Source organism: Macrotis lagotis, chromosome 8 (genome assembly GCF_037893015.1).
Source record: "Macrotis lagotis isolate mMagLag1 chromosome 8, bilby.v1.9.chrom.fasta, whole genome shotgun sequence".
NCBI classification, from domain to species: Eukaryota; Metazoa; Chordata; class Mammalia; order Peramelemorphia; family Peramelidae; genus Macrotis; species Macrotis lagotis.
In genome coordinates this window covers 139,788,083-139,812,392 of record NC_133665.1, presented here as the reverse complement: position 1 = coordinate 139,812,392, position 24,310 = coordinate 139,788,083, and the positions used below count along the sequence as shown (strand labels likewise).

At 37.4% G+C, this 24,310-nt stretch overlaps 1 protein-coding gene across 1 annotated transcript in view; it reads right to left on the bottom strand.

Annotated features, from left to right (window-relative positions):
* LOC141496549 (EF-hand calcium-binding domain-containing protein 12-like) overlaps positions 1-19,711 on the bottom strand; it is a 42,835-nt gene extending 23,124 nt beyond the window's left edge. The window contains exons 1-6 of the mRNA XM_074199042.1: positions 19,226-19,711; positions 18,099-18,275; positions 15,422-15,572; positions 13,252-13,445; positions 9,135-9,348; positions 148-292 (exon numbers count right to left, since the gene is read on the bottom strand). Of these exons, the coding sequence (XP_074055143.1) occupies positions 148-292; positions 9,135-9,348; positions 13,252-13,445; positions 15,422-15,572; positions 18,099-18,275; positions 19,226-19,696 (1,352 nt within the window). The 5' untranslated portion in view covers positions 19,697-19,711. The remainder of the gene's footprint in view (positions 1-147; positions 293-9,134; positions 9,349-13,251; positions 13,446-15,421; positions 15,573-18,098; positions 18,276-19,225) is intronic.
* Positions 19,712-24,310: the final 4,599 nt, after the last annotated feature.

Below are 24,310 nucleotides of genomic sequence, written 5' to 3'. Positions count from 1 at the left end.
GACAAAACTGTGAGGTTGGGCCATGATTATCCCCATTTTACAGATAATGAAACTGAGACTACATGACTGGCTCAAGGTCATACAGCTAATAAAACAAGGTGGAGACAAGATTGAAGAATGATCTTTATTTGAAACAAAACAGCATACCTTAGAGATGCAGATTCATCTATTTTGTGGAACTTGGCTATAATTGGCAAAAATTCTTTTATTTCATCATAATAACCTCCTGGTTGTCTGAGCTTGAGAAGATTCCCTTTCTCCATGATGAGTTTGTCTCCAGGATAAAGTAAAGCTGTCGACAACAAGAGGAAAAACAATAGGTTGGAAGAGGGCTCACTAACTGAGTCCTCTTTGATTTTAGGATTTGGAAGAATCCTTTTCCAAGAATCCAGCTCAGTGAAGTATTCTATAAACCAAGACAATCCAACAAGTATTTGATTCTGCCCTAGAGGGCAGAAACTGTTGGATCTTTGTCCTTTGCACATGGTGTTTGGACATGGTGATAAGGGTAGTAGTCTCAGAACTCCCATATATGAACTTCTCATTTAGCATGGAATGTGGTAGGCACTTGATAGATGCTCAGTGATTAACTAGTTTATTTATATGCAAAGTTTGACATGTGGAGATACAAAATCAAAAACCAAATAGTCTCTGCCCTCATGAGTTCAATTCATTTAGATTCTACTCCTTCTGCTATTAACTCAAAAGTCGATCAACCATCTGGTCAATCAACAAGCATTTGCTAATCAACTCTTATTAACACTGTGTTAGATACTAGAGATTCAAATAGTGAAATAATTTCTACTGTCAAGGAGAGTATCATCTAATGGAAAAGACAAGTATATGTACAAGAATATAAAGGATAAATATAAAACTGATAAATAGTTAAATACAAGGTATCTTGGAAGAAAAGGCACCTATAGTTGGGAGATCAGGAAAGTTTCATTTAGAAGGTGATGCCAGAGCTACATCTTGCCATGATAGAAGGAAGCGAGGAGGGAGAGTATTCTAGAGTATTGTCTGCAAAGGCATAGAGATAGGAGATTTAGTCCTATGACAGAGATTCAGGAGTCATCTGCACTGAGCTGTGTGAGGAATAAAGAGACCTGGGGCTAGAACATTCTCAGCTTGGGGAAGAGGGATCTGTCAGTGCTCTGTACAATGTTCAACATGTAATTTATAATTCATAAAGATTTGACTTGACCCTTTAATGTAAAGTATGGGTAGATATTACAATGTGCTCTCCAATTCTTTCTTTGAGCTGCCTTACCCTGTTTTCACTCTGATAAATTGGGGATTTTCAGAGGGGAAATTCATGCTGCTGCAACTCACTCTCGGGGTCTAGGGTAATCCTGGAATAGAGAATACACTCCTAACTACTCACAGCTTCTTTTGTCGTAGTACTGCTGGTGGTAGCTGTCTGGTGCACTGGCTACTTTGAGTTCTCTGACCAGCAGAGAACTGTTCTCAGCTAAGTGAATGAGATGGTGAGAACTCCAAGTTTATTAGATTCACATAGCAGCTTATATCCTAATCTACTTGTGTACTCATGGACAACTCATGCTACCAGCTTAAGCACCAATCATATTAAAAGATTACCCCTTAGTTAGATCTTTACACATTGGTTAAATAGCTACATATTCTTCTGCATACTTCATTGCTCTTGCTATAATGCAATTCTAGATCAATGTCAAGAGATACAAAGGAGCTGGGTGGTGCTGATCTTATGGAAAAGCAAAGGGGTTTGGGTCATGCTGGTCTCCTGAGAAACCCAGCCAGTATGTTTGCGAAACAAGAAGAGGCCAAGAGGGTCTTTAAACCATTACCTTTGTCATTTCACAACTGTGGTCCTCAAGGATCCCTAACAGATTGTGGTGGTGGTGGTAGTGGTATTACTGGTAATGATAGTAGTAGTGGTAGTGGTGACAGTGGTAGTAGTGGTGGTAGTAATAGTAGCAGTACTGGTGGTAATGGTGGTAGTGATGGCGGTGGTGGTTGTTGTGGTGGTGGTAGCAGTATTACTGGTAGTGATAGTGGTAATAATGATAGTGGTGATGATGACAATGGTGATACTGATGTTGATGGTGGTAGTAGTAATGATGGTGGTGGTAATGTAGTAGTAGTAGTACTAATAGTAGTACTGGTGGTGATGATGGTAGTAGTAGTAGTAATGGTGGTGGTGGTGGTTGTGGTAGTAATATTACTGGTGGTGGTGGTGGTAATAGTATTAGTGGTAGTGATGGCAGTAGAAATGGTAGTGGTGGTGGTGGTAGAAGTAGTAGTAGTAGTAGTAGTAGTAGTAGTAGTAGTAGTACCAGTAGTGATGGTGGTGGTAGTAGTGATGGTGTTCATGGTGGTGGTAGAAATAGTAGCAGCAGAAACATTGATGGTGATAATGGTAGTAGTCTCAGAACTACCATATACAAGCTTCTCATTTAGCAAATCAGCCAAATAACACCCTGATCTCTTTTTTTAGGTTGGTTTTTTTTTTTTTTGCAAGGCAAATGGGGTTAAGTGGCTTGCCCAAGGCCACACAGCTAGGTATTTATTAAGTGTCTGATGTTGGATTTGAACTCAGGTACTCCTGACTCCAGGGTTGATGCTCCATCCACTTCGCCATCTAGCCACCCCACATCATGAACTTTTTTTTATTAAAGATTTTGTTTATTTTGAGTTTTACAATTTCCCCCCCAATCTTACTTCCCTCCCCCCCACCCCCCCACAGAAGGCAATCTGTCAGTCTTTACATTGTTTCCATGGTATACATTGATCCAAATTGAGTGTGATGAGAGAGAAATCATATCCTTAAAGAAGAAACATGAGGTATAAGAGATAACAAGATCAGACAATAAGATAGGTTTTTTTTTCTAAATTAAAGGTAATAGTCCTTGAACTTTGTTCAAACTCCACACACATCATGAACTCTTAATCAAAATCATTTACTAAACAGAAGGGAAAACAAAAAAATATTAAAACATACCATTCCTCATAGAACACTGTGTTGTTGTTCAGTTGTTTCAGTTGTGTCCAATTCTTTGTCGCCCCATTTGGGGTTTTCTTGGCAAAGATACTGGAGTGGTTTATTATTTCCTTCTCCAACTCATTTTACAGATGAAGAAACTTTGGAAAATAGGATTATGTGACTTGCTCAGGGTCTCACAGCTAGTAAGTGTCTGAGCCTGGGTTTGAACTCAGGGAAATATTTCTTCCTTACTCCTTACTGTATCTACTGCACCATATAACTACCCCAAATCAGAGCCAACAGGGTAGAGGTGAGACTGAGACTGAGGCTGGGGTTAGAATGAAGAATAGGTCTAAATTTATAGACTCATACAAACAGAGAAGCTGGTGAGTAGGAAATACGTCTAGCCAAGGCCACTCAGAACTCTTGACTGTGAACCTTTGATGTCCTTATTTCCCTCAGGAACAGTCTGGACCATAATTTACTGATGGAAAAAGCCATTTCTCTTCTGGATCTCTGCTTCCTGGCTAGGTAGGTCTGTCGTTGCCAAAATAGTATGAAAGTCTTTCAGCAAAAGGAATATGTCCCAAGTCTGAAATCTTCAGAGCTTTTCCCATCACATTCCCTTGGCTAGGTTCAGAGAGATTTCCACTTTTCAAATAACAGATACCAAGTCAAACTGTAGTCAAATTTCCAAGAAGCACATGATCCTGGTTGTATATTGTGACTTAACTAAAAGTTTTCTCAGACAGGACTGGTCTTGACCAACTCTATGGCAAAAATAGGGTCTCTCTTGTGTGAAATGACTCATCTCTATCTTATGGTGGGAATCCCAAATCCATGTTTCTATCAGTCCAGTCACAAGTAGCAATATACAATTGTCCTATAGACACCAAATACCTATAGGAAGCATCAGGGTTTCCAGGTTTCATTCTTAAAGTCTTCATATCAGTAATGTGTGAATTTAGATGTTAGGACTATGCACAATCTTCTGTGTGAAGAAGATAAAAGAAAGAGATTATATTGTTTTCATTGACAGAACATACAAGTGTGTGTATAAAATGGTACTCTTGGGGTGGCTATAGGTGGTGTAGGGGATAAAGCATTGGCCTTGGAGTCAGGAGTACCTGGGGTCTCAGACACTTAATAATTACCTAGCTGTGTGGCCTTGGGCAAGCCACTTAATCCCATTTGCCTTGCAAAAACCTAAAAAACAAACCAAAAAAACCCCAAACAAAAAAGAATCTAAAAAACCCCCCAAAAAATAAAAATAAAAAAAATAAAATGGTACTCTTTTCTGATTGGGACAATTTATTAATTCAAAGGGGCAGAAACAGATAGTTGAAACACTGGAAAAGCATCTTCCATAGTACTTTTGATGTATACTCATTTGTTTTACATTCTTCACACAGACCTAGAGGACTGGCACATACCAAGTGGTCGATAATATATTCAGATGTGTTTCTTCTTTCGCATCAGTGTATGTCAGAAGGGGAAATTAAGGAAGAAGGGGAGGGGAAGAGAAGAGTAAATAAAATCCTCTCAATCATCTCAACACAAATGATTCTTAATCTATATGTCCAGCCCTCATTTCTCTTATTCAGTTTATTAAGCCCCAACTATGTGAGAAACATAGCCATGTGGGGAATGGAAATATAGAGATACTGGATATTCCTTCACTGTCATCTTCTTGCTGGACACTTCTTCCTGGATGTTGTAAAAGCATCTAAAATTTAATATGTCCAAAACAAAAGTAATAAATAGATGAACAAACAAACCCAGATGCTGCCATCATCTTTTCAGTTTCCAAGTGTTATCCATCTTTTAAGCTACTTGCAAACCTGGTTGGGAAGCTTAGAATTATTCCCATCTCTTTACTCCCAATATCAAATTAGTTGCCAAATTGCATCTATAATATCTTCCATGGCCCTCTCCTCTCCACTTACATGGCCGCATCTCTAATTTGGGTCCTTGGAATCTCCTGCTTGACTGTTTCAATAACTTCATAATTGCAGAAGGACTCAGGATGCAAAATGAACTGATGAACTCTGAATGCAAATTGAAATACAATTTTTTTCATTTTTTTCTTGCTTTTTTTTTTTGGACCATGGCCAACATGGAAATAAATATATTTTGCATTATAACACATGAATAATTGATATCATATTCTTGACATCTCAATAGATAAGAAAGGGGTTGAGCATAAGGAGGGAATTTGGAACTCAACATTTTAAAATAGTGAATGTCATCAGGCTCACAATCAATCAATAAGCATTTATTAAGCACCCACTATATGACACACACTTTTCTAAGTACTGGATACACAAAGACAAAAAGCAAACAGTCTCTGCCTTGGAAGAAATCTTAAGAGTTGGAGAGATCAGGGCCTACATTCAATGTGGACTTAACATATAGCTTTCTAGAAACTGGAAGATGAGCCCAAGTCATAATCAGGTTTGCTAGATGACAGAGATCTGATGGAAATTGTTTGGACAAATATTTATTCAACAGTTTTACAAACTGCAGCAAATACTCATCTCCCAGAAGAGTATAATATTGCATTGAAACTGTATTCTAGTCTAAATTTTTCTGACACTATATTCTTCTGACAATCTAGTTAATATTTTTTGTACATAGGAAATAGCTATTCCATACCTGAAAAAAAATTCATAATTGGTTTCATTGCCTCAAATCTCTCCCCACTCCATTTCCCACACAACTTCCATATAAAACAATCCAAAAGAGTATGTTTGAATAAATCTATTCCCTGCTCAAGGATCTTCAGTAATTCCCTGTTGATTCTAGGATAAAATAAAAACTTCTCAGCTTAGCATTCAAATTTTAAAAAATCAAAGATGGGCTCTAATCCAGGCTTTCCAGACTTCCTTCTCATTCTTGCCCTTCATGATCTCCATGTTCCAACCAAACTGATTCTTAGAATCCCTAGTTTTTTTTCAGAGTTCCCCTCACATTCTACATTTATTTATTTATTTATTTGTTTGTTTGTTCATGTGTTTATTTATTTGTTTGTTTATTTATTTATTTGTTTGTTTGTTTGTTTATTTAGACCCGATTTGAACCAAGGTACTCCTGACTCCAGGGCTGGTGCTTTATCCACTACGCCACCTAGCCGCCCCACATTCCACCTTCTTTAGGAAACCTCTCCATCCTCTCTTTCTCAGATTATCTTGTAGTTATTTATCTATGGACATATTTTATGTCTTCAGTGAAATTTAAATTTCTTAAGGTCGAGGGTTATTTTAATTTTTTCATTATATTCTAAGTACCTAAGCATCCCTTTTCTAATATGACCTGTAGCTTCAATTGGTAAAAGGCATTCCCTATTAAAAATCACTTCTACCAGTGTGGATTAACATCTATTTTACAATTTACAGTCAGTGGTTGCAGGGTGGGGGTGGAGACCTGAGCGATTAAATGACTCAGTATGCTTCACAGGTGGGATTAGAATCCAGGTCTTCCCAGCTCCAAAGGCAATGTTCTATCCATTACACTGGAGGTCTCAAGTATACAGTTTAGGTCATTGCCACAACATTCTAGTGGCAGAACGAGATTAAAAATGTAACTGGGAGATATTAAACAAAATTAATGAAAATACAATAAAACTTAGATCATGTTAAATGAGTGGTTTTCTAAATCAATATGCAACCCACGGGGGGCCTTAGTATAGTTTAGTGGCCCTCATTTGAATCTGAGATTGAAAATGCATTTACAATTGGCACTTAATTTAATTTTAATGAAATGACCTGGGGGAAAAAACCTGAGGAGGACCTATAAGGAGGAAGTTTTTCACTAGAGCCCACGATATACACACACACACACACACACACACACATATATATATATATATATATATGTAAATATAGTAAGTCTTTTGGACCACATTCTAAACCTGACATTATCCAAGCCATAATCTCTTATGAAAAAACAGCATGAAAATATCTCATTAAAAAACCCTCTTTTCCAGAAGTAGGGGGTCCACAGATTTTTCTTCTAACATATTTGTGTGAACATTCAACATATTTTAATATAGTAAATTCAAAATAAATTCAAATAATAAATATAAAAATAATATATTAGTTTTGCAGATTTTTCTCTTCCTATTTTTCCTTTTTTTAAAAATTTAATGTAATTCCCCCACCCCATTACTTGCAAAAACAAGTTTCAACATTCACTTCCAAAATGTTAAGTTCTGAATTTTTTCCCTTCCTCCCACCCCACTTCCCTTCATTGAGAAAGCAAGTTACTTGATATAGGTTAAAAATGTGTAGTCATGAAAAGCATTACTACAATAGTTATGTTGTAAAAGTAAACCTAACCCCCCCCAAAAAAGGGGAAGCCTCAAGAAAAATAAAATGGAAAAAGTATGCTTCAATCTGTATTTAGACATCATCAGCTCTTTTAAAAATTAATTCTTGTATGCTATTTGGTCTCCTGGAAGAAAAGAAAGGAAGGAAAGTAGGGAGAAGTAAAAGTTATTTAAAGACAATAGATGCAAATAAAAAAAAATTTTTAAAGTCACTATTTTATAATCTTGACCCACAACATTCTATGTCCTAGAATTTCTAACTATAGAATCCAGACCCAGGATGTTCATACTCTTGAGTTAGCCAAACAGCAAGCATTTTAAAAATTCATTCTATGCTCCAGGTACTAGGATTACAAAGACAAAAATGAAACAATTTCTGCCCTCAAGGTGCTTAAGTTCTACAGTCATGTCAGGGAAAGGTTTGGCAATGGCTTGAGAATGAATTGAGAATCTCCACTGAATTGTGTGAATTGCAATCCAGTTAAAGAACTACAGTTCTTTCACTCTAAGATGTTTTTGCAAGGAAAGATGGAAAAGCTGGGAGTGTGAGGAATTAGTTCTTCTGATGCATGGACTATTTGGTTGGACATTTACAGGCAGTTTTTATGAGGAGCATCTGTCTGAGGCAATATGATGGGGGACAGCAGTCACCACGATGGTGTGACAGAGAGATGAACACCATGACACTGGCTTCATCTCAAATGCCCCAAACTTTGATGAGGGGAAACTGCTGACCATTGTCCTCCAGGAGACCTGGAACAGATCTGGGGTCCTGACCACCTCTAAATTATTCTTCATTGAATTTTCTGTCTTTTCCTCTCACTGCAGATGGGGTCATTCAGACTGTTCCTTCTCTCTGTTCATGGAATGGTTTACATTTTCCAATTTGCTTATTGTTTCCTTTTACAGTCGAATCTTTTGAAGAAAGTCTTCCATGAATCATTACTTTTTTTCTGACTTGTGTTAAATCTTTTTTTGAAAATGGGAGGAAAGCACCAGTGAATGGCTTATGATGTAGAAAGAAAGAGGTCAAACTTCTTTCTCTAAGTCCATAAGTCCAGGAAAGTAATTATTTTCTTCTCTTAATGTTCAGCTAATAAGCTTTAATTGAGTGCCTGCTATGCCTTAGGAGATTTACATATTGTTTTAAAGTTCCCAGAATACTTTACAAATATCTCATTTATCCTCACAACAGCCCTGGGAGCAGGTACTATTATTATCTCCATTTAACAAATGAGGAAACTGAGGCAAGCAAATCAAGTGACTTATCTAGAGTCAAACAGTTTGTAAGTGTCTGAGACTGGATTTCAATTCAGGTTTTCTGTAGCCCAATTTGGCTAAACCATGGCATGTGTGAAGAGGAATGATATAAAAGGCTAAACAGCCAGAGTGGAGTTGTGTTGTAAAGGATGTTGACATTTAACTGTCAAATAAGGGAGCTTGTAGTCAACAGAAGATGTAATAGGGTTTACTAGGGTGTACTGAGTATGGAAGTAACAAAAATCTTTGTTTTAAGAAAATCACTTTTGTAGCTATCTGGAGGAAAAGATGAGTTATAGACACCAATTAGAAAGCTATTTCAATAGTCCAAAAGATGGTAATAAACATTTTAACTGTGAGTGAAGAGAAAGGGACTGATACAGAAGATGCTGTGAAATTTAAATCTGTATCTTTGGGTTTGTTAAAAGCCAAACTAGGTCACCTTCCTTTGATGGCTGCTTTGGCAGAAATTAAGAATTTAGTCAGGGGGTGTTTTAACTAAAGAAAGAACAAAGGCCTATAGAGGTAGTTTGTTGATACCCAGGGTCCTGAAGTTTCATTCTCTGCCCATATTCACCAACTTGCCTTTCATGAGGGTCTTTTCAGTCAATGGGACTTGATAGGCTTCACAGACTTTCACACAATTCAGGTAGACCAAAAAGGTAGACTGTCGGAGGGTATCAATCATCTCCCCAAACTCATTTGGCACAGTGGATGGGAGGCAGTGGTCATCAATGTTCTTGTTTCCAGTTCGTACTACACGACACTTTTCCATGAACACCAGGGGATTTATTGCTTTCTGTAAAAGGTAACAGAGCACTGACATTTTCACATTATGGTCCCTAGAAAAGATATTCAGTTCTACTTAATGACACTGAGAACCCAGTTAGCCATTCCACTGACCCCATCCCTCCCTCATTTTTTGCTCCTGTTGTCCTAGAAGACTTTCTCTGGGTAACTTTGTTAGGCCAGATTCATCTCAGGATGATACTGTAAAAATCAGTTCTCCACTAGAAAAATGAAATGCAAAATGACTACAGCAATGTAAATAAAAAAATCAAATATACCAAAAATGAGACTGAATGCTATGTGATCATATTGACCAAACTTAGTTTCAAAAAACAGAAAGAAAATACACCTAACCTTGGGGGGGGGGTATAAAACCACCAAAATGAACTGAGTACTATGTAATGATGGTTCCAAATTTGAACATGAATGAGGTCATGTGAGAATGACTCTTTCTCTGTAGAGGTTAGGGACCATGATTTTGGAACACAGCACATGCATGCTATCAGATTTGGCTGATATATTGGTGAAATATACATTATTCTTTTCTTTCTCTCTCTCTCTCTTTCTCTCTCTCTCTCTCTCTCTCTCTCTCTCTCCCTCTCTCTCTCTCTCTCTCTCTCTCTCTCTCTCTCAAACAATCAAGGCTCTCTCAGCAGAAGAGAGTGGAGAGGGAATATGCTTAGAAATAAACATGATATTAAAACAAAATATTACAATAAAAATATTTGGAAGAAAGAAAATCAGGAAACTGAGGGGATAGTCATCAATTAAGGAATAGCTAAATATATTGGGATATATAACAATGTTATTATATGACAGTACTGAGCACCACTGAGTCAAAAGAAACGGTGAGGGGAAAAGTTTCAGAAAAAAATTAAAACATACGAACTGATGCAAAATGAAGTACACAGAAGCAGGAGTTATTATATACAGTAGCAGCAATGCTGTAGTAATAATAATAATCAATTATGAAAGACAACTATTTGGATCAGTACAATCCAAAGGACACAATAGGATCCAAGGGACACAGTAATGAAAAATGCTTTCCATCACCACAGAGAAAACTGAAGGCTGATTGCAGAATAAAGCATATTGTTTTTCAATTTCTTAATTGTTCTTACTTTTTTTTTGGCAACATGGCTAATATAGAAGTATATGTTGTATCGTCTCCCATGTATATTGGGTGGGGAAGGAGCTAGAGGAAGGGAGAGAATTTAGAACTCAAAATTTTAAAAAGTACCTAAAAAATGTAATTGGAAAATATTTAACAAAATGGATAAAATGTAATAAAAACACAAGAAAATCAGTATTCTAGAATCTCAAGCCATGAAAGTCAAGTGTTCTAGTATCTCAATTTAAACCTGTGTTCAAGAATCTCAGTTTATAAAACTCAGTGTTTTAGAATTCCCAGCCAATGGCACTCTGTGTTCTACCAAGAAACACCCAGTTTAATGTAAAGGAGAGAAGCTGGGACTACAAAGTCATAATGGGAGTAGCACTATTATAAATACCAATCTCTTTTGTGAGAGTCTTGGTAAATGGAGAGCTGGTCTTGGAGCCAAGAAAAGTTGTGTTAAATGCCACAAGATGACTGCATGACCCCCGAAAGTTATTTACCCTTCTGGGTAAATTCAGCTTTCTACTGACTCCTCAAGACTCTTAGCCACTCTTAGATTACAATTTTCAGAGGGAGGGGGGATTGGTAGGGGGGATTTGATCTTTCTCCATCAGTGAAATCATAGGTCTAGTTCCTAGTCTTATGCCCTTCATTTGCTTAGTGGTGGGTTCCTCTCCCCCATAACCTTGCATTCAATGTTCTAATAGGTAAAGAATATACAGAATGACTACTAATGTAAATGGTAAAACAAACACGAAAGTGAACACTGGATGTTGTGTGTGATTATGATAAAAGTTGAAGTAGGCAGGAGAGGGATTATTGTTTCCATCTGGTACATGAGAAAACTAAGACTTGAGAAAAGTAAAGTGATTTTTTTTCCCCAAGATCACCCCAGTTAGTCACTCTGATCTTTTACTGGAAGCCTTCCCCAACCCCTCTTAATTCTAGTACCTCCCCCATTGTAATTATTCCCTATTTATTCTGTATATATGTTTTTATGTTGTTTTCCCCATTAGATTACAATCTCCTTGAGGGCAGGAACTGTCTTTTGCTTCATTTAAGCACTCAATAAATCTTATCTATTGATTATTGCCAAAGTAGAAATTATAGCCCTCTGTAATCGAGGGCTTCTACAGAATCTGTTCAGTGTGTCACAAGAACTTTTCCAATCAATGCAACATAAAAGTTTAATAAGTTTTTATAACCAATTTCTGGTCAAAAATTAGTTTCTCAGCCCCTAGTTAAGGTTAATAATTCTAAATGAAAGTCTCCGCCCTCGTTTCTCCAGCTATAAATCTTTTTTTTTTTTTTTTTTTGGTTTTTGCAAGGCAAATGGGGTTAAGTGACTTGCCCAAAGCCACACAGCTAGGTAATTATTAAGTGTCTGGGACCGGATTTGAACTCAGGTACTCCTGACTCCAGGGCCAGTGCTTTATCCACTACACCACCTAGCCTCCCCTCCAGCTATAAATCTTAAGGTGAGACTCTGGGTGAATTGGCCTCTACAAGTTAACTTCCCCAATTGAGTCAACAATTAAAGACCATCCTGAGAAGGCAGGAAACAGGTCTAGTTATCTCTATTAGAGAACCAAATAAATTTTTTCACTTATGACATTTTGGAAAGGGAGATATTCTAATGTTTTATATGTTTATAATATAACTGATAGCAACATAAAATATCCACTGTGCCACCTACTAGGTAAAGAATATATGGGGGGATTTGATCATCCTCTGTCAGTGAAATCATAGGTCTAGTTCCTAGTCTTGTCCCTTCTTTTGCTTAGTGGCGGGTTCCCCCCTCCCCTATAACCTTGAAATTGATGTTCTAATAGGTGAAGAATATACAAAATGACTAATAAGTGTCTGAGGCTGGATTTGAACTCAGCAACATAAAATATCAAGTAGAAAAGGAGACACTAGTCCTGCTACTAGTTGGATCTTTGTCGGTCCTGACAAAGAACAGACTTCATAGATGGTTAAGAAGATCATAAAGTCATCAGTGACACCTTTATGCACTAATGTGTAACCCAATTGTTTGCCCACCAAAAATTTGTGTGTTTTCTATAATTACTCTTCTCTCATTATGCTCTGGATAGATATCTCTAATGTAAATCTTAGAGAATAAACTTCATGTATAACCTAAAAATTATTTTGTTTTATTTTAATTCCCCCAAATTTAAGTTTCACAAAGCACTGTTTTCTGGCTTGGCTTTAAAGAAACCAGATAATATTTCCTTTGGAGGCATGGGATGAGGTAGGCAAGCTGTGACCCTATTTTGTTTTTTCAACATTCGTTTTTTGGGTAAACTTTTGTGTTTCACATTTTCTACCTCCCTCCCCTCCCTCTCCCCTTCATGTGACAGGGAGTAATCTGATATAGATTATACATCTTGAACATATTACTATATAAGTCATGCTGTGAAAGAAGAATCAAAAACTAAAGGAAAAAGGGGAAAAAGGCATAAAGCAAGTTTTAAAAAGTGAAAATAGTATGCTTTGGTTTTCATTCAGACATCTTAGTTTTTTCTCTGCATGTGGATGGCATTTTTCATCACCCTCATTTTGTTTTTTTGTTTGTTTTCTTAGGTTTTTGCAAGGCAAATGGGGTTAAGTGGCTTGCCCAAGGCCACACAGCTAGGTAATTATTAAGTGTCTAAGACTGGATTTGAACCCAGGTACTCCTGACTCCAGGGCCGGTGCTCTATCCACTGCACCACCTAGCCCCCCCCCCCCATTTTGTTTTTTAAACTCTTTAGCACCCTGAGAATAGTCAAGAAACTTAGACTAGGAAGTTACCATAGTTCGTCGTTTCCATTCCCTGTATCTTTTCCCAGCTTCCTCCATATCCTCATAGGACATAAACATTCTGGCTAACTCTGTGTTAACTGGAGGCACTTCCAATAATGATAGTGTTGGAGGGGTCTGTGGGGTAACTGAAACTTTTGCCGACTTGACTTTGCTCTGCGTTTTGAGTGTGTTTTTCCGGTGAGCTGAGGAGGAGAAAATTGAGAACAAGAAGCATCTCATTACAATCCATACACTTTGAGGAACAGATCAAGAAATACTCTGCTTTTCCAGTACACACAACTTATCAACAAATATTTATTGAACAATGATTATGGGCAAGGTATGGAGTTAGATACTGCAGGGAACTTTAAAAAATAGTCTTAAGGCAAATTAAGGATAAGTGTTTAAGAAAATTATAATTTAAGATGAGGACATAAAACCTAAAAGAATAAAAATGGTTAATAATAAGTGTTAAGGGGCAGCTAGGTGGTGCAGTGGATAGAACACTGGCCCAGAAGTCAGGAGGACCTGAGTTCAAATCTGACCTCAGACTCTTAATAATTACCTAGCTGTGTGGCCTTGGGCAAGCCACTTAACCCCATTGCCTTGCAAAAAAAAAATAAGTGTTAAATAGGATCATAGATTTAGAGCTAGATGGAACCTAGCATCTCTGTTTCCTCTTTGGCACTCTATTCAGTACAATCATGAGAATTTTGTGAATTTTTCCTTTTTTTTAACTGCTGCCTTACGTTTTTATTTCATTCTTTCTAGGTTATATCACACCACACAGGTATTTTACAGGACTTCTCAAATTGGAAAATGAGGGGGGTTGGTAACAGAAACCATCATTTGAGTTCTATGGAACATGAACAGTCCCAGCCAGAAAGTTTTTAACCTTTTTTTATGTCATCAGCTGTAGTGGTCTGGTGAACCTCTTTCTCAGAATAAGGTTGTTGAAGGAATAAAATAAAATAGAGAATTACAAAAAAAACAATTATATGAAAATAAAAAATGCAATTTCTTTCCTTCCCATATAAGTTTACAGACCCTTTGAAATCTATTCTCTGACACTTTGCAATCCGTGGATTTGATTATATGTCACATGTATATGAAGAATGGTGACATTGACAATGATACTGACATGAAGAATGTTGACATTGACAATGATATTGATGTGAAGAATGTTGACACTGACAATGATAAATGACATGAAGAATGCTGACATTGACAATGATAATGATGTGAAGAATGTTGACATTGACAATGATAATGATGTGAAGAATGCTGACATTGACAATGATAACATGGAGAATGTTGACATTGACAATGATAACGATGCAAAGAATGTTGACATTACGTATGAATAATACTGACATTAACAACAATACTGACTTATGAACAATACTGACACTGACGACAATATTGACATGTAGTGGATATTGACAGACACTGACAAGGATTTGACACGTGAGGAGCCGACTGAGGTTGACAGACATTGGCCAAGTTTCCTCAGGATGATAGAGAAAATTAGGAGTCATTCCTATAGTGCACCCAAATAATAACAGTATGAGCAGATCATTGCATAGTGCTTTTAAACTTTCAGAGCATTTTAAAATTTTAAGCTCCCTCACTGGAGCTTCTGGTCCTTCTTTGAGGAAGGTGACATTATTCCTCCCCCATTTTTCAGATAAGGAAAAAGAGTAGTAGAAAATCTGAAATTCAAGGGTCTCAATTCCAGTCCCGTCACAGATATATTCCCTATGGATGTCACTGGGCCTTGATTTCCTAATGTGCAAAATGGAGGTGAAGGATGCTAACTTTCCTTCCAATTGTAAATGCTGTGATTCTTTAGAATTAGATGTCTATGGCAGGACAGGAGCCCAGGTTTTCCTGCTTCTAAATCTGGCATGTTACCTCAGATCCAATGAACCATATTGATGAGTTTCTCCTGGTTCCCTCTCTACATCCCCACCCCCACTAGACATTAAGAGCCCTGAGGACAGGGACCATCTTTCATTCTTTGCCTTTCCTCAGTGCTTAGGTTCATTACTATACATGGTTGGCACTTGATTGACTTTAGAAGAAGAGAGGGAATCCAAGAGGATAAGAAATCCTTGATAAATGTCTGTTGATTCTTCAGAGGAACTACAAGATGAAGTTCAGCACCCTGGGTTCTTACTTTTTCCCACTGGGAAATCATTTTTCTTAGCAGAGAGCCAGTTTTTATATGAAGCCTCCAGGTCTTCCCGGTAGATTACGTTCTTCCTATTCTTGGAGGTCAAATACATCACCACATCTTCAATCTGCCTTTTAGTCAATGGAGCATTAATCTGAAAGTAGAGACAAAATTCCAATTTAAAGGATCAGAGGTAACACCAAAACCAAGCACCCAATTCTCTGGCTAAAGGACCTGCTACTTAGGGATAGAAAAGGATTGTGGGATCTCAGCTGAATCCTGCAGGGGAGAGGGAGGAGGCAGTTAAAGCAAGATAACTTAACCTGGGTCACTAACTTCTAAATTCCAGACCCCTTCCCTTTACTATGTGGGCCCATTGTTAACTTTTCAGGGTCAACTTTTGCATTTCTGAAATCAGCAAATACCACATATCAGGGCTTGATTTATTTTTCTGTTGGATGTAAGAAAGCAATGGAACAAATGTCTGTTGAAGATTAAACTGATACCTATAAATTATGTAGATTTAGATACTGTAGATTAAACTGAAAAGAGTGTCTATACATGCATACCGATTATATACACATACACATGCATATATACAATACACACTTACATACATATTTCCCAGAGAGCAGGTTGTTAAACATTCACCAGTGCACCCTGGGTCCTGACCCTGCAACACTTGCAATCCTTTTGGATTCTTAGCTTTTGGCTAAGTATAACTTGGTCAGTTCAATCAGCTCTCATCCACACTATGTTCTGATCTGCTACTTGTGTGTGTTCCAGCTTGGACAGTCCTGTGTGAGACTCCTCCCCCCCACCCCATCCCCATCCATCCCCAAAGACTCCGGCTGTAGGTCACTCCTTGCTCTTCAGATTCTGTCATCCCACTCCCATTCCTCTTCCTAAACCCTCAATCTGTTGTGGCCAATCTTCTGGTTTTGTCAGAGCTAGAACCGTGAATTTTTGCAGATGGGGTAAATAGTATCCAAATCTTGTTAGGACTGAAATGGGAGAGGGGGCAGAGAGAGATGAGGGACAAGAAATGAGAACATGGGGGGAAGCAGGCGATTCATGAATCTTGCTAATTCAGAGTGCCAGTCAGTTATCTATCATGCTGGAGGACAAGGACTACCAGTAATTATTGGCACTCTGGGAAAAATTCTGTCTTGCCCTTTTTTATATGACTATGGATATTGGGGCAGAGAGGCAGTAACAACTTCTTAATGGGAGGCAGACCTTGGCTACTGGCACTTAGGTGAATGGTGCTATCTTGGGTTGGTTTTCATAGACTTAACAGTTAAGAACCTTCCTCTCTCTCATTTATTTTCTCACACTCCTTCCTTCCCTCCTTCTTTCCTCTTGCCCCATTGATTTAGATTATAAGATTGTGTATATGTCCAAATAGAATATAAATATTGTAATCATATATATGTATCTATATAAAATATAAATATAGACTATATAAATATTGTCTATACACATATATGTAAATATATAGATACACATATATATAATATGTGCACAAAGAGTATAGCATATAGTATTACAGATATATAGTATAAATAGCTGTGCATAATATATAGAGATATATCTATATGCATTTATAAATAGTACTTATAAACTGTCTATATGTAGTATAAATATATAGTATATACCTCTATGTATCACATAGATATACAGTTACATCTATATACATATCTAATGTTTATCCTTCATTCTTGAAGAAGACCACGACATCAGGGAGGTGATGCCGTGACAAGCATGTGAATTGGATTTGAGTGAGGGGGGCTGTGCTAAGTCACCAGCATCACTTTCTGCTCCAGAGCCATCTGGGTCCAGTGGCCATATATGAATCAGGATGACTGGAGATAGCCTTGGATGGATTAAGTAACTTTCCCAAGGTCACACAGCTAGTAAGTGGCAAGTATCTGAGTTCAGATTTTAACTCTGTCTTCCTGAATTCAGGGCCAGTGCTCTATCCACTGTGCCACCCAGCTGCCCTATATACATATCTCTATCAGTATAAATATATATATATGGTATTATACATATATATCTATATAACTTTAGTACATATATGCACATATAGTGTAACTATATATCATGTACACATACATCATACACAAATACCTGACAATATATACATATAACACACACCTATATACATATAACATAAATATATGCACACATCTATATTTTATAACATGCACATCTACATCTAGTATAAATATGTATAGTATACATACAAATCAATATTTATATAGAGATATATAGTATACATGCAATCTATATATAATGATATTGTATATACACACACTTATACATATATCTATGTCTCTATTTTACAAAATGATTTCTACTTTGTTTCCCTCATCATAACGTGTGCTCCTAGATGGTACGAATTGTTTTTGTCCTTCTTTGTACTCAAGTGTTTGGCGAATAGTAAATACTGAATAAATATTTTTTGACTCACTGCTTCTGATCATTCTGATCATCACCATTCATTCATTCCTTTGTAAAGGGACCAAGGCCTCATTCTCTTCAAACACTGTAACTCATCCACACCAGGCAGAACCATTTCTCGGATTCTGAACATTCTCCCTTTCCACAGTTCCATGAGTTGATTTTAGCTTCCCCAGAACCTAGTTCATTTCTAATCATCTGGGCATCTGCTTACTTTTTTCAACCCTTCCACGAATTCTTCCCTGGAGGTCTGAATTTCCCACTCTCCCTTGAAGAACTGTTTGATGAGTTTGATATTGTGCTTAAATATATGTTCATAGAGGTCTGCCAGGCTTGAGGGTTCGGGAAAAATGATAGAGGCATTTTTTCTGCGTACACATCGGGCAGGTTTCTGTTGAAAGATAAGAAGACATGGGACTGAATGAATGGGTTGGTTAGGAGATGGTGCCTGTTCTTTGAGAACTACAATACATCTTTAGACCCATAAGACACCCTAACTAGGCATGACAGAGAGGACTCTGGGAGGACATCAGTGAATATTCTCTGAATTCTAATCAGGGAATTCCTGATTGGAAGGAAATCTGCCTGGTTTTCATGACCTAGCTGCAATTTGCCTTTTCCACTTCATCTGATAAGATATGTGGACCACCTGTCTGGTCACTTGCCAAGTCATGCAGGCTCCCAATCCCATGTCTTTGCTTATGGTTTTTCCTACATGGAATGTCTTGACTCCCCCCCCTCCCCCGCCACTTGTCCTTGCCTATCCAAGGTCTTCTTCATCCTCAAAGTTTATTAAAGGATGAAGTTTTTAGATGGACTGTGATACATCTTAGATACAGCAAGTGTGACCCCTTCCATTAAATTAGATTACAATGACTTAATCAATCTTAAGATGTTGTCTGAGGCAGAGAGAAGTTAAGGACTCATCCAAGGCAATACAATTAGTAAAGCCAAAGGCAGGAATTGGCATTCCTTCCATCATGCCAAGCTGTCTTATTCTATATAACATATTTAAAATGAAAGCACCCTTCTGGTCAAATGAAAGGGAAATATTTTTCTTCCAAGGCTTCTGGGCTATCCTTAGTCACCTGTCACTACTGGTGGAAGCCTTGAGGTATGACCTGGAAGGAGGGCCTAACTCAAAGCACTGGCCTTGTTCATAGAGACTTATTTACTTTTAACTGCTAGATCCTGACTGTCACTGATGACAACCTCTCAGTGTTTTTGTTTTTCCCTCTGCAAAAAGGAAATAAGCATCCCTGACCTACCTACCTACATGGTATTATAATCAAATTATCTAATGATTGAGAAAATTTTCATCTGAAAAATGGAATTGCTTACTATGGTCTCATGAGAGGCAGTCTTAGCAGCAATCTGGGCAGCCAGCTCATTCTCTCGGTTCCTGTAAATCCTCTTTAATACTCGGGCCTCTAACTGTGTTAACCTGGGCTTTCTAGAGATCCATTTCTCAACATTCACAAACGTCTCCAACATTTTCTTTGTTTTTAACCTCTCAGTCAGCCATTTGTGCACCCAGTCTTCATTCTCCTTTTGTTTCTCTTTCTCCCAATTGTCTACTGTTTTTCCAGATTGAATTGAAGAATCCACTTCAAAGGAAGGAACAACTTTGACTGGAATCTTTACTTTACTGGTAACATGTTCTGCCATGGGAGGTGCAATGATAATACGGTGGCGGGATTGGGGCATTTTAAAGCCAAACTTTTTGGATTCCTTGTAAGCCTGGAACCAAATAGATTGCATCTCTGTTTCTTCTTTCTGTGGTGATGTATAATCCAATGATGAGCAATCCATCTTTCTCTGAACTTGGCAAACCCTTAGAAAAAGATGGCAGTCAAAGATCATAATGCCAACTCAAGAGACTGGACTTCAATTCGATTCAATAAATATTTTTAAGGCTTCTTTAGTATTTTACTTTCCCTAATATAAAAACAATTTTTAACATTAATTTTTAAAACTGGTTCTAAATTTTTCTCCTTCCTCCCTCCTCACCCCCCCCATTGAAAAGGCAATCAGTTCAAAATGGGTTATACATGTATAGTCATGCAAAACATATTTCCACATTAGTCATGTTGTGAAAGAAAACAGACATAAAACTTGAAGAAAAATAAGAAAGTTAGGGCAGCTAGATGGTGCAGTGGATAGAGCACTGGCCCTGGAGTCAGGAGTACCTGAGTTTAAATCCAGCCTCAGACACTTAATAATTACCTAGTTGTGTGGTCTTGGGCAAGCCACTTAACCCCATTTGTCTTGCAAAAACCTAAAATAAAATAAAGATAATAAAGAAAAAAAAAAGTTAAAAGAAGTATGTTTGCATATGTATTCAGACACCATCAGTTCTTTCTCTGGGAATGAATAATTTTTCAGCACAAGTCTTTCAGAGTTGTCTGGGATCACTATATTGCTGAGAATTATTCACAGCTTATCATCTTAGAATATTGCTATTACTTTGTACACAGTACATGTCATTTGCATCAGTTTCTATAAACCTTTCCAGATTTTTCTTCCCCCCCATCATTTCTTATAGCACAATATTATTCCATCACAATCACACAGCACAATTTGTTCAGCCATTCCCCAACTGATGGGCATCCCCTCAATGTCCAATTCTTTGCCACCAGAAAAGAGCTGCTATAAATATTTTTGTATGTATAGTTCCTTTTACTTTTTTCATTTCTTCTGTAATATAGACCTAGTAGTAGCATTGCTAGGTCAGAGTATACATGAATTTATAGCCCTTTGGGCAGAGTTCCACCAACAATGCATTAATGTCTCATTTTTCCCATATTACCTCCAACATTTGTCATTTTCCTTTTCATACTATTAAGTATGAGATAGTACCTCAGAATTGTTTTAATTTGTACTTCTCCAATCAATAGTGGTTTAGAGCATTTTTTCATATGACTATAGATAGCTTTGATTATTTCATCTGAAACTTCATATCTTTTGATTATTTATCAATTGGGGATTGGCTTTTATTTTTATAAATTTGACTCAGTTCTCTGTATGTTTGAGAAATGAAGCCTTTATCAGAGAAACTTCCTTCAAAATTTTTTTATGGTTAGACTATTTCCCCTCTCTTTTTATTTTATTCTCTCACCATCCCCTTCTCAAAAGTGTTTTGCTTCTGACTACTACATCCCCCTACCCCCATTCTCTTATTTCATTCCCCTCCTACTTTTCTGATACATTTCTACACCAAATTGAGTGTTTATGTTATTCCCTCTTTGAGATACTGCTGATGAGAGTAAGGTTCACTCTCTCCTTCTTATGACCTTCATCTTCCCCTCCAGTGTGAAAGCTTTTTGCCTCTTTTTTTGTGAGATAATTTTCCTCTTTCTCCCAATGCATTCCTCTCTCACCCCCTTAAATTTATTTTTTTAGATATTATCATTTCATACTTAATTCACACCTGTTCCCTCTGTCTATATATACTCCTTTTTTAAAAGGTTTTTTTTTTAAGGCAATGGGGTTAAGTGGCTTGCCCAAGGCCACACAGCTAGTCAATTATCAAGTGTCTGAGGCTGGATTTGAACTCAGATCCTCCTAACTCCAGGGCTGGTGCTCTATCCACTGTGCCACTGGGTTGCCCCCTACACACACACACACTCCTTCTAACTGCCATAATAATGAGAAAGTTCTTATGAGTTATAAGTATCATCTTCTCATGTAGGAATGGAATAGTTTAACCTTATTAAGTCCCATAGGGTTTCTCTTTCCTGCTTATCTTTTTATACTTATTTTGCATTTTATATTTGACATGTCAAATTTTCTATTCAGTTTTGGTCTTTAGATCAGGAAGACTGAAAATTGAAGATCCTCTTTTTCTCTCTGAAAGATTATACTCAGTTTTGCTAGGTAGGAGATTCTCTGTGGTGATACTATCTCCTTTGCCTTCTGGAACATCATATTCCAAGCCCTCTGTTCTTTTAATGTAGAAGCTGATAAATCTTGTTATCCTTACTGTGGCTCCAGAATACTTGAATTTTTCTTTCTCCCTGCTTACAATTTTTCCTACTTGACCTGGGAGTTGAAATTTGGCTATAATATTCCTTGAAGTTTTCATTTGGGGATCTCTTTCAGAAGATGATTGGTGAATTCGTTCAATTTTTATTTAACTCTTTGGTTCTGGAATATCAGGAGAATTTTCCTTGATAATTTCTTGTAAGATAATGTCTAGGCTCTTTTTTAAAAAAAATCATTACTTTCAGGTAAAACAATAATTTAAAATTTATTTTTCTGTATTTTCCAAGTCAATTGTTTTTCCAATGAGATCTCACATCATCTATTTTTTATCTTTTTGGTTTTGTTTTATTCCTACATTTGTTTAATTCTAATTTTTAAGAAATTATTTTCTTCAGTGAGCTTTTGTACCTCTATTTACATCTGATTTTCTGATTTCTGATTTTCAATGCATTTTTCTCATTAGTTTTTTGCACCTCTTTTTCCATTTGTGCTAGTTTGTTTTTTAAGGTGTTATTTTCTTCAGCATACTTTGGTGCCTCCTTTACCAAGCTGTGGATTCTTTAAATAATTTTCTTGTATCACCCTCATTTTTCTTCCCAATTTTTCTGTCCCTCTCTTACTTTATTTTCAAAATACTTTTTGAGCCCTTTCAAGGCTTGAGACCAATTCATATTTTTCCTGGAAGTTCTTTGAATGCAGGAATTTTGACTTTGTCTTCTTCTGAATGTGTGTTTTGATTTTCCTGTCACCATAGTAACTTTCTATGATCAAAATTTTTTTCTGTGATTGCTCATTTCTGTCATGCCTATTTCTTGACTTTTAACTCAATGAAAAATGGGGCTTTGCGTTTAGGGTACAGGTTGCACTCTCCCAAGCTACAGGGAATGTGTGCAGCTATTTTCAGAGATACTTCTAGGGATCTGTAAGTTTCTCTCTTTTTCAATTTTATGAAGTTTTTTTTTATTTCTTACACATTTTTAGTTTGAATTAAAAGAAGTCCTAATTGCATTTTACAATTTTTCCTCCAACCTCACTTCCTTCCCCCATCCCCCACAGAAGGCAGTCTCACAGTCTTCTTAAATTTCTTTCAAGGTGGTATGCATTAAGGAAAGGTGTTTACTGTTCTTTTGACCTGTTCTCTGTCTGTGAATGACCATAATAATTCTTTTCTGCCCTGGAACTGTGATGATGGTTCTTGTAGCCTAAAAGCTCTGGTGTGCAAGTGCTCCTCCATGTCCTGGAACTTCCATCCAGGAATGCAACCCACATCTCAGGATTGGCAAAGCAACAGAATCCTGCTCCCAGTGCCAGCAAAGAGTCCCTTGTAATCTTCTTCTGCTCAGTTGTTCAACCTCCTTAACATCTGCAGGCTCAGAGCTCTGCAAGTGGTTGCTGATGTAGTGGCTCCTGAGGACTGATCCTGGTTTGCTGGGGTTCAGTCTGTGCTAGTGTGGCCTGCATTGGATGGTGCTCTACTCTCTCACCTTGATGCAACAGACCTTTTCTGCTAAGTTGTTTTTGGCTGGATAAGTATTTACCTTGTCCTTTTATGGGTTCTACCACTTCAGGAGATGTTTTATAGCTATTTAAAGGTGTTCAGAGGGGTTTTGGGGAGCAGTCAACTGAGTTGCTACCTTTTTCCCACCATCTTGGCTCTGCCTCTGAATATACATTTACTTATTAAGCACCAACTGTATGCCAAGCACTGGGGAGACAAAGAGGCCAAAGACAAGCCCTGCCCTCACGGAGCTTACAATCTAATAGGGGAGATGACATGCAAACTCATGTATATGTGTGTGTGTGTGTGTATAAATATACCCACAAAGCAAATTTTAGACAGGATAAATTGGGAATGTTTAAAAGAGGGAAAGCATTGAAGTAAAGAAGAGTTAGGGAAAGTTTTCTGTAGAGATTTTAGTAGTGACTTAAAGGAAGCTAGGGAGGTATGTTGGAATGGAAGAGGGAGAACATTCCAGGTATGGGGGGAATCAGCAGAGAAAATGCTCAAAATTGAGAGACGAAATGTCTCCTTGTTCATAGGATAAGCCAGTGTCACTAGAGCAAAGAGTATGTGTTGTGAGTAAGGTATAATATTGAAAAGTAGGAGGGGGCTGATTATGAAAAAGTTTATATGCCAAATAGAAGATTTGGTATTTTATCCTGTCTAGAGGCAATAAGAAGTCACTGGAGTTTACTGAAAGAGAGTATGACATAATTAGACCTGAACTTTTGAAAAACCACTTTAGTGGCTGAATGGAAGAAGTATTGGAATAAGGGGAGACTTGGGACAGGCAGACCCACTGGCAGCCTAGTTGTAATAATCCAAGTGTGCAATGATGAGGGCAGTGTCAGAAGGGAGAAGGGGCATTTTGGAGAGTTATTGTAGAGGTGGAGTTTACAGACCTAGGCCTGGATATGAGGGGAAGGCATGGGAGATAATAG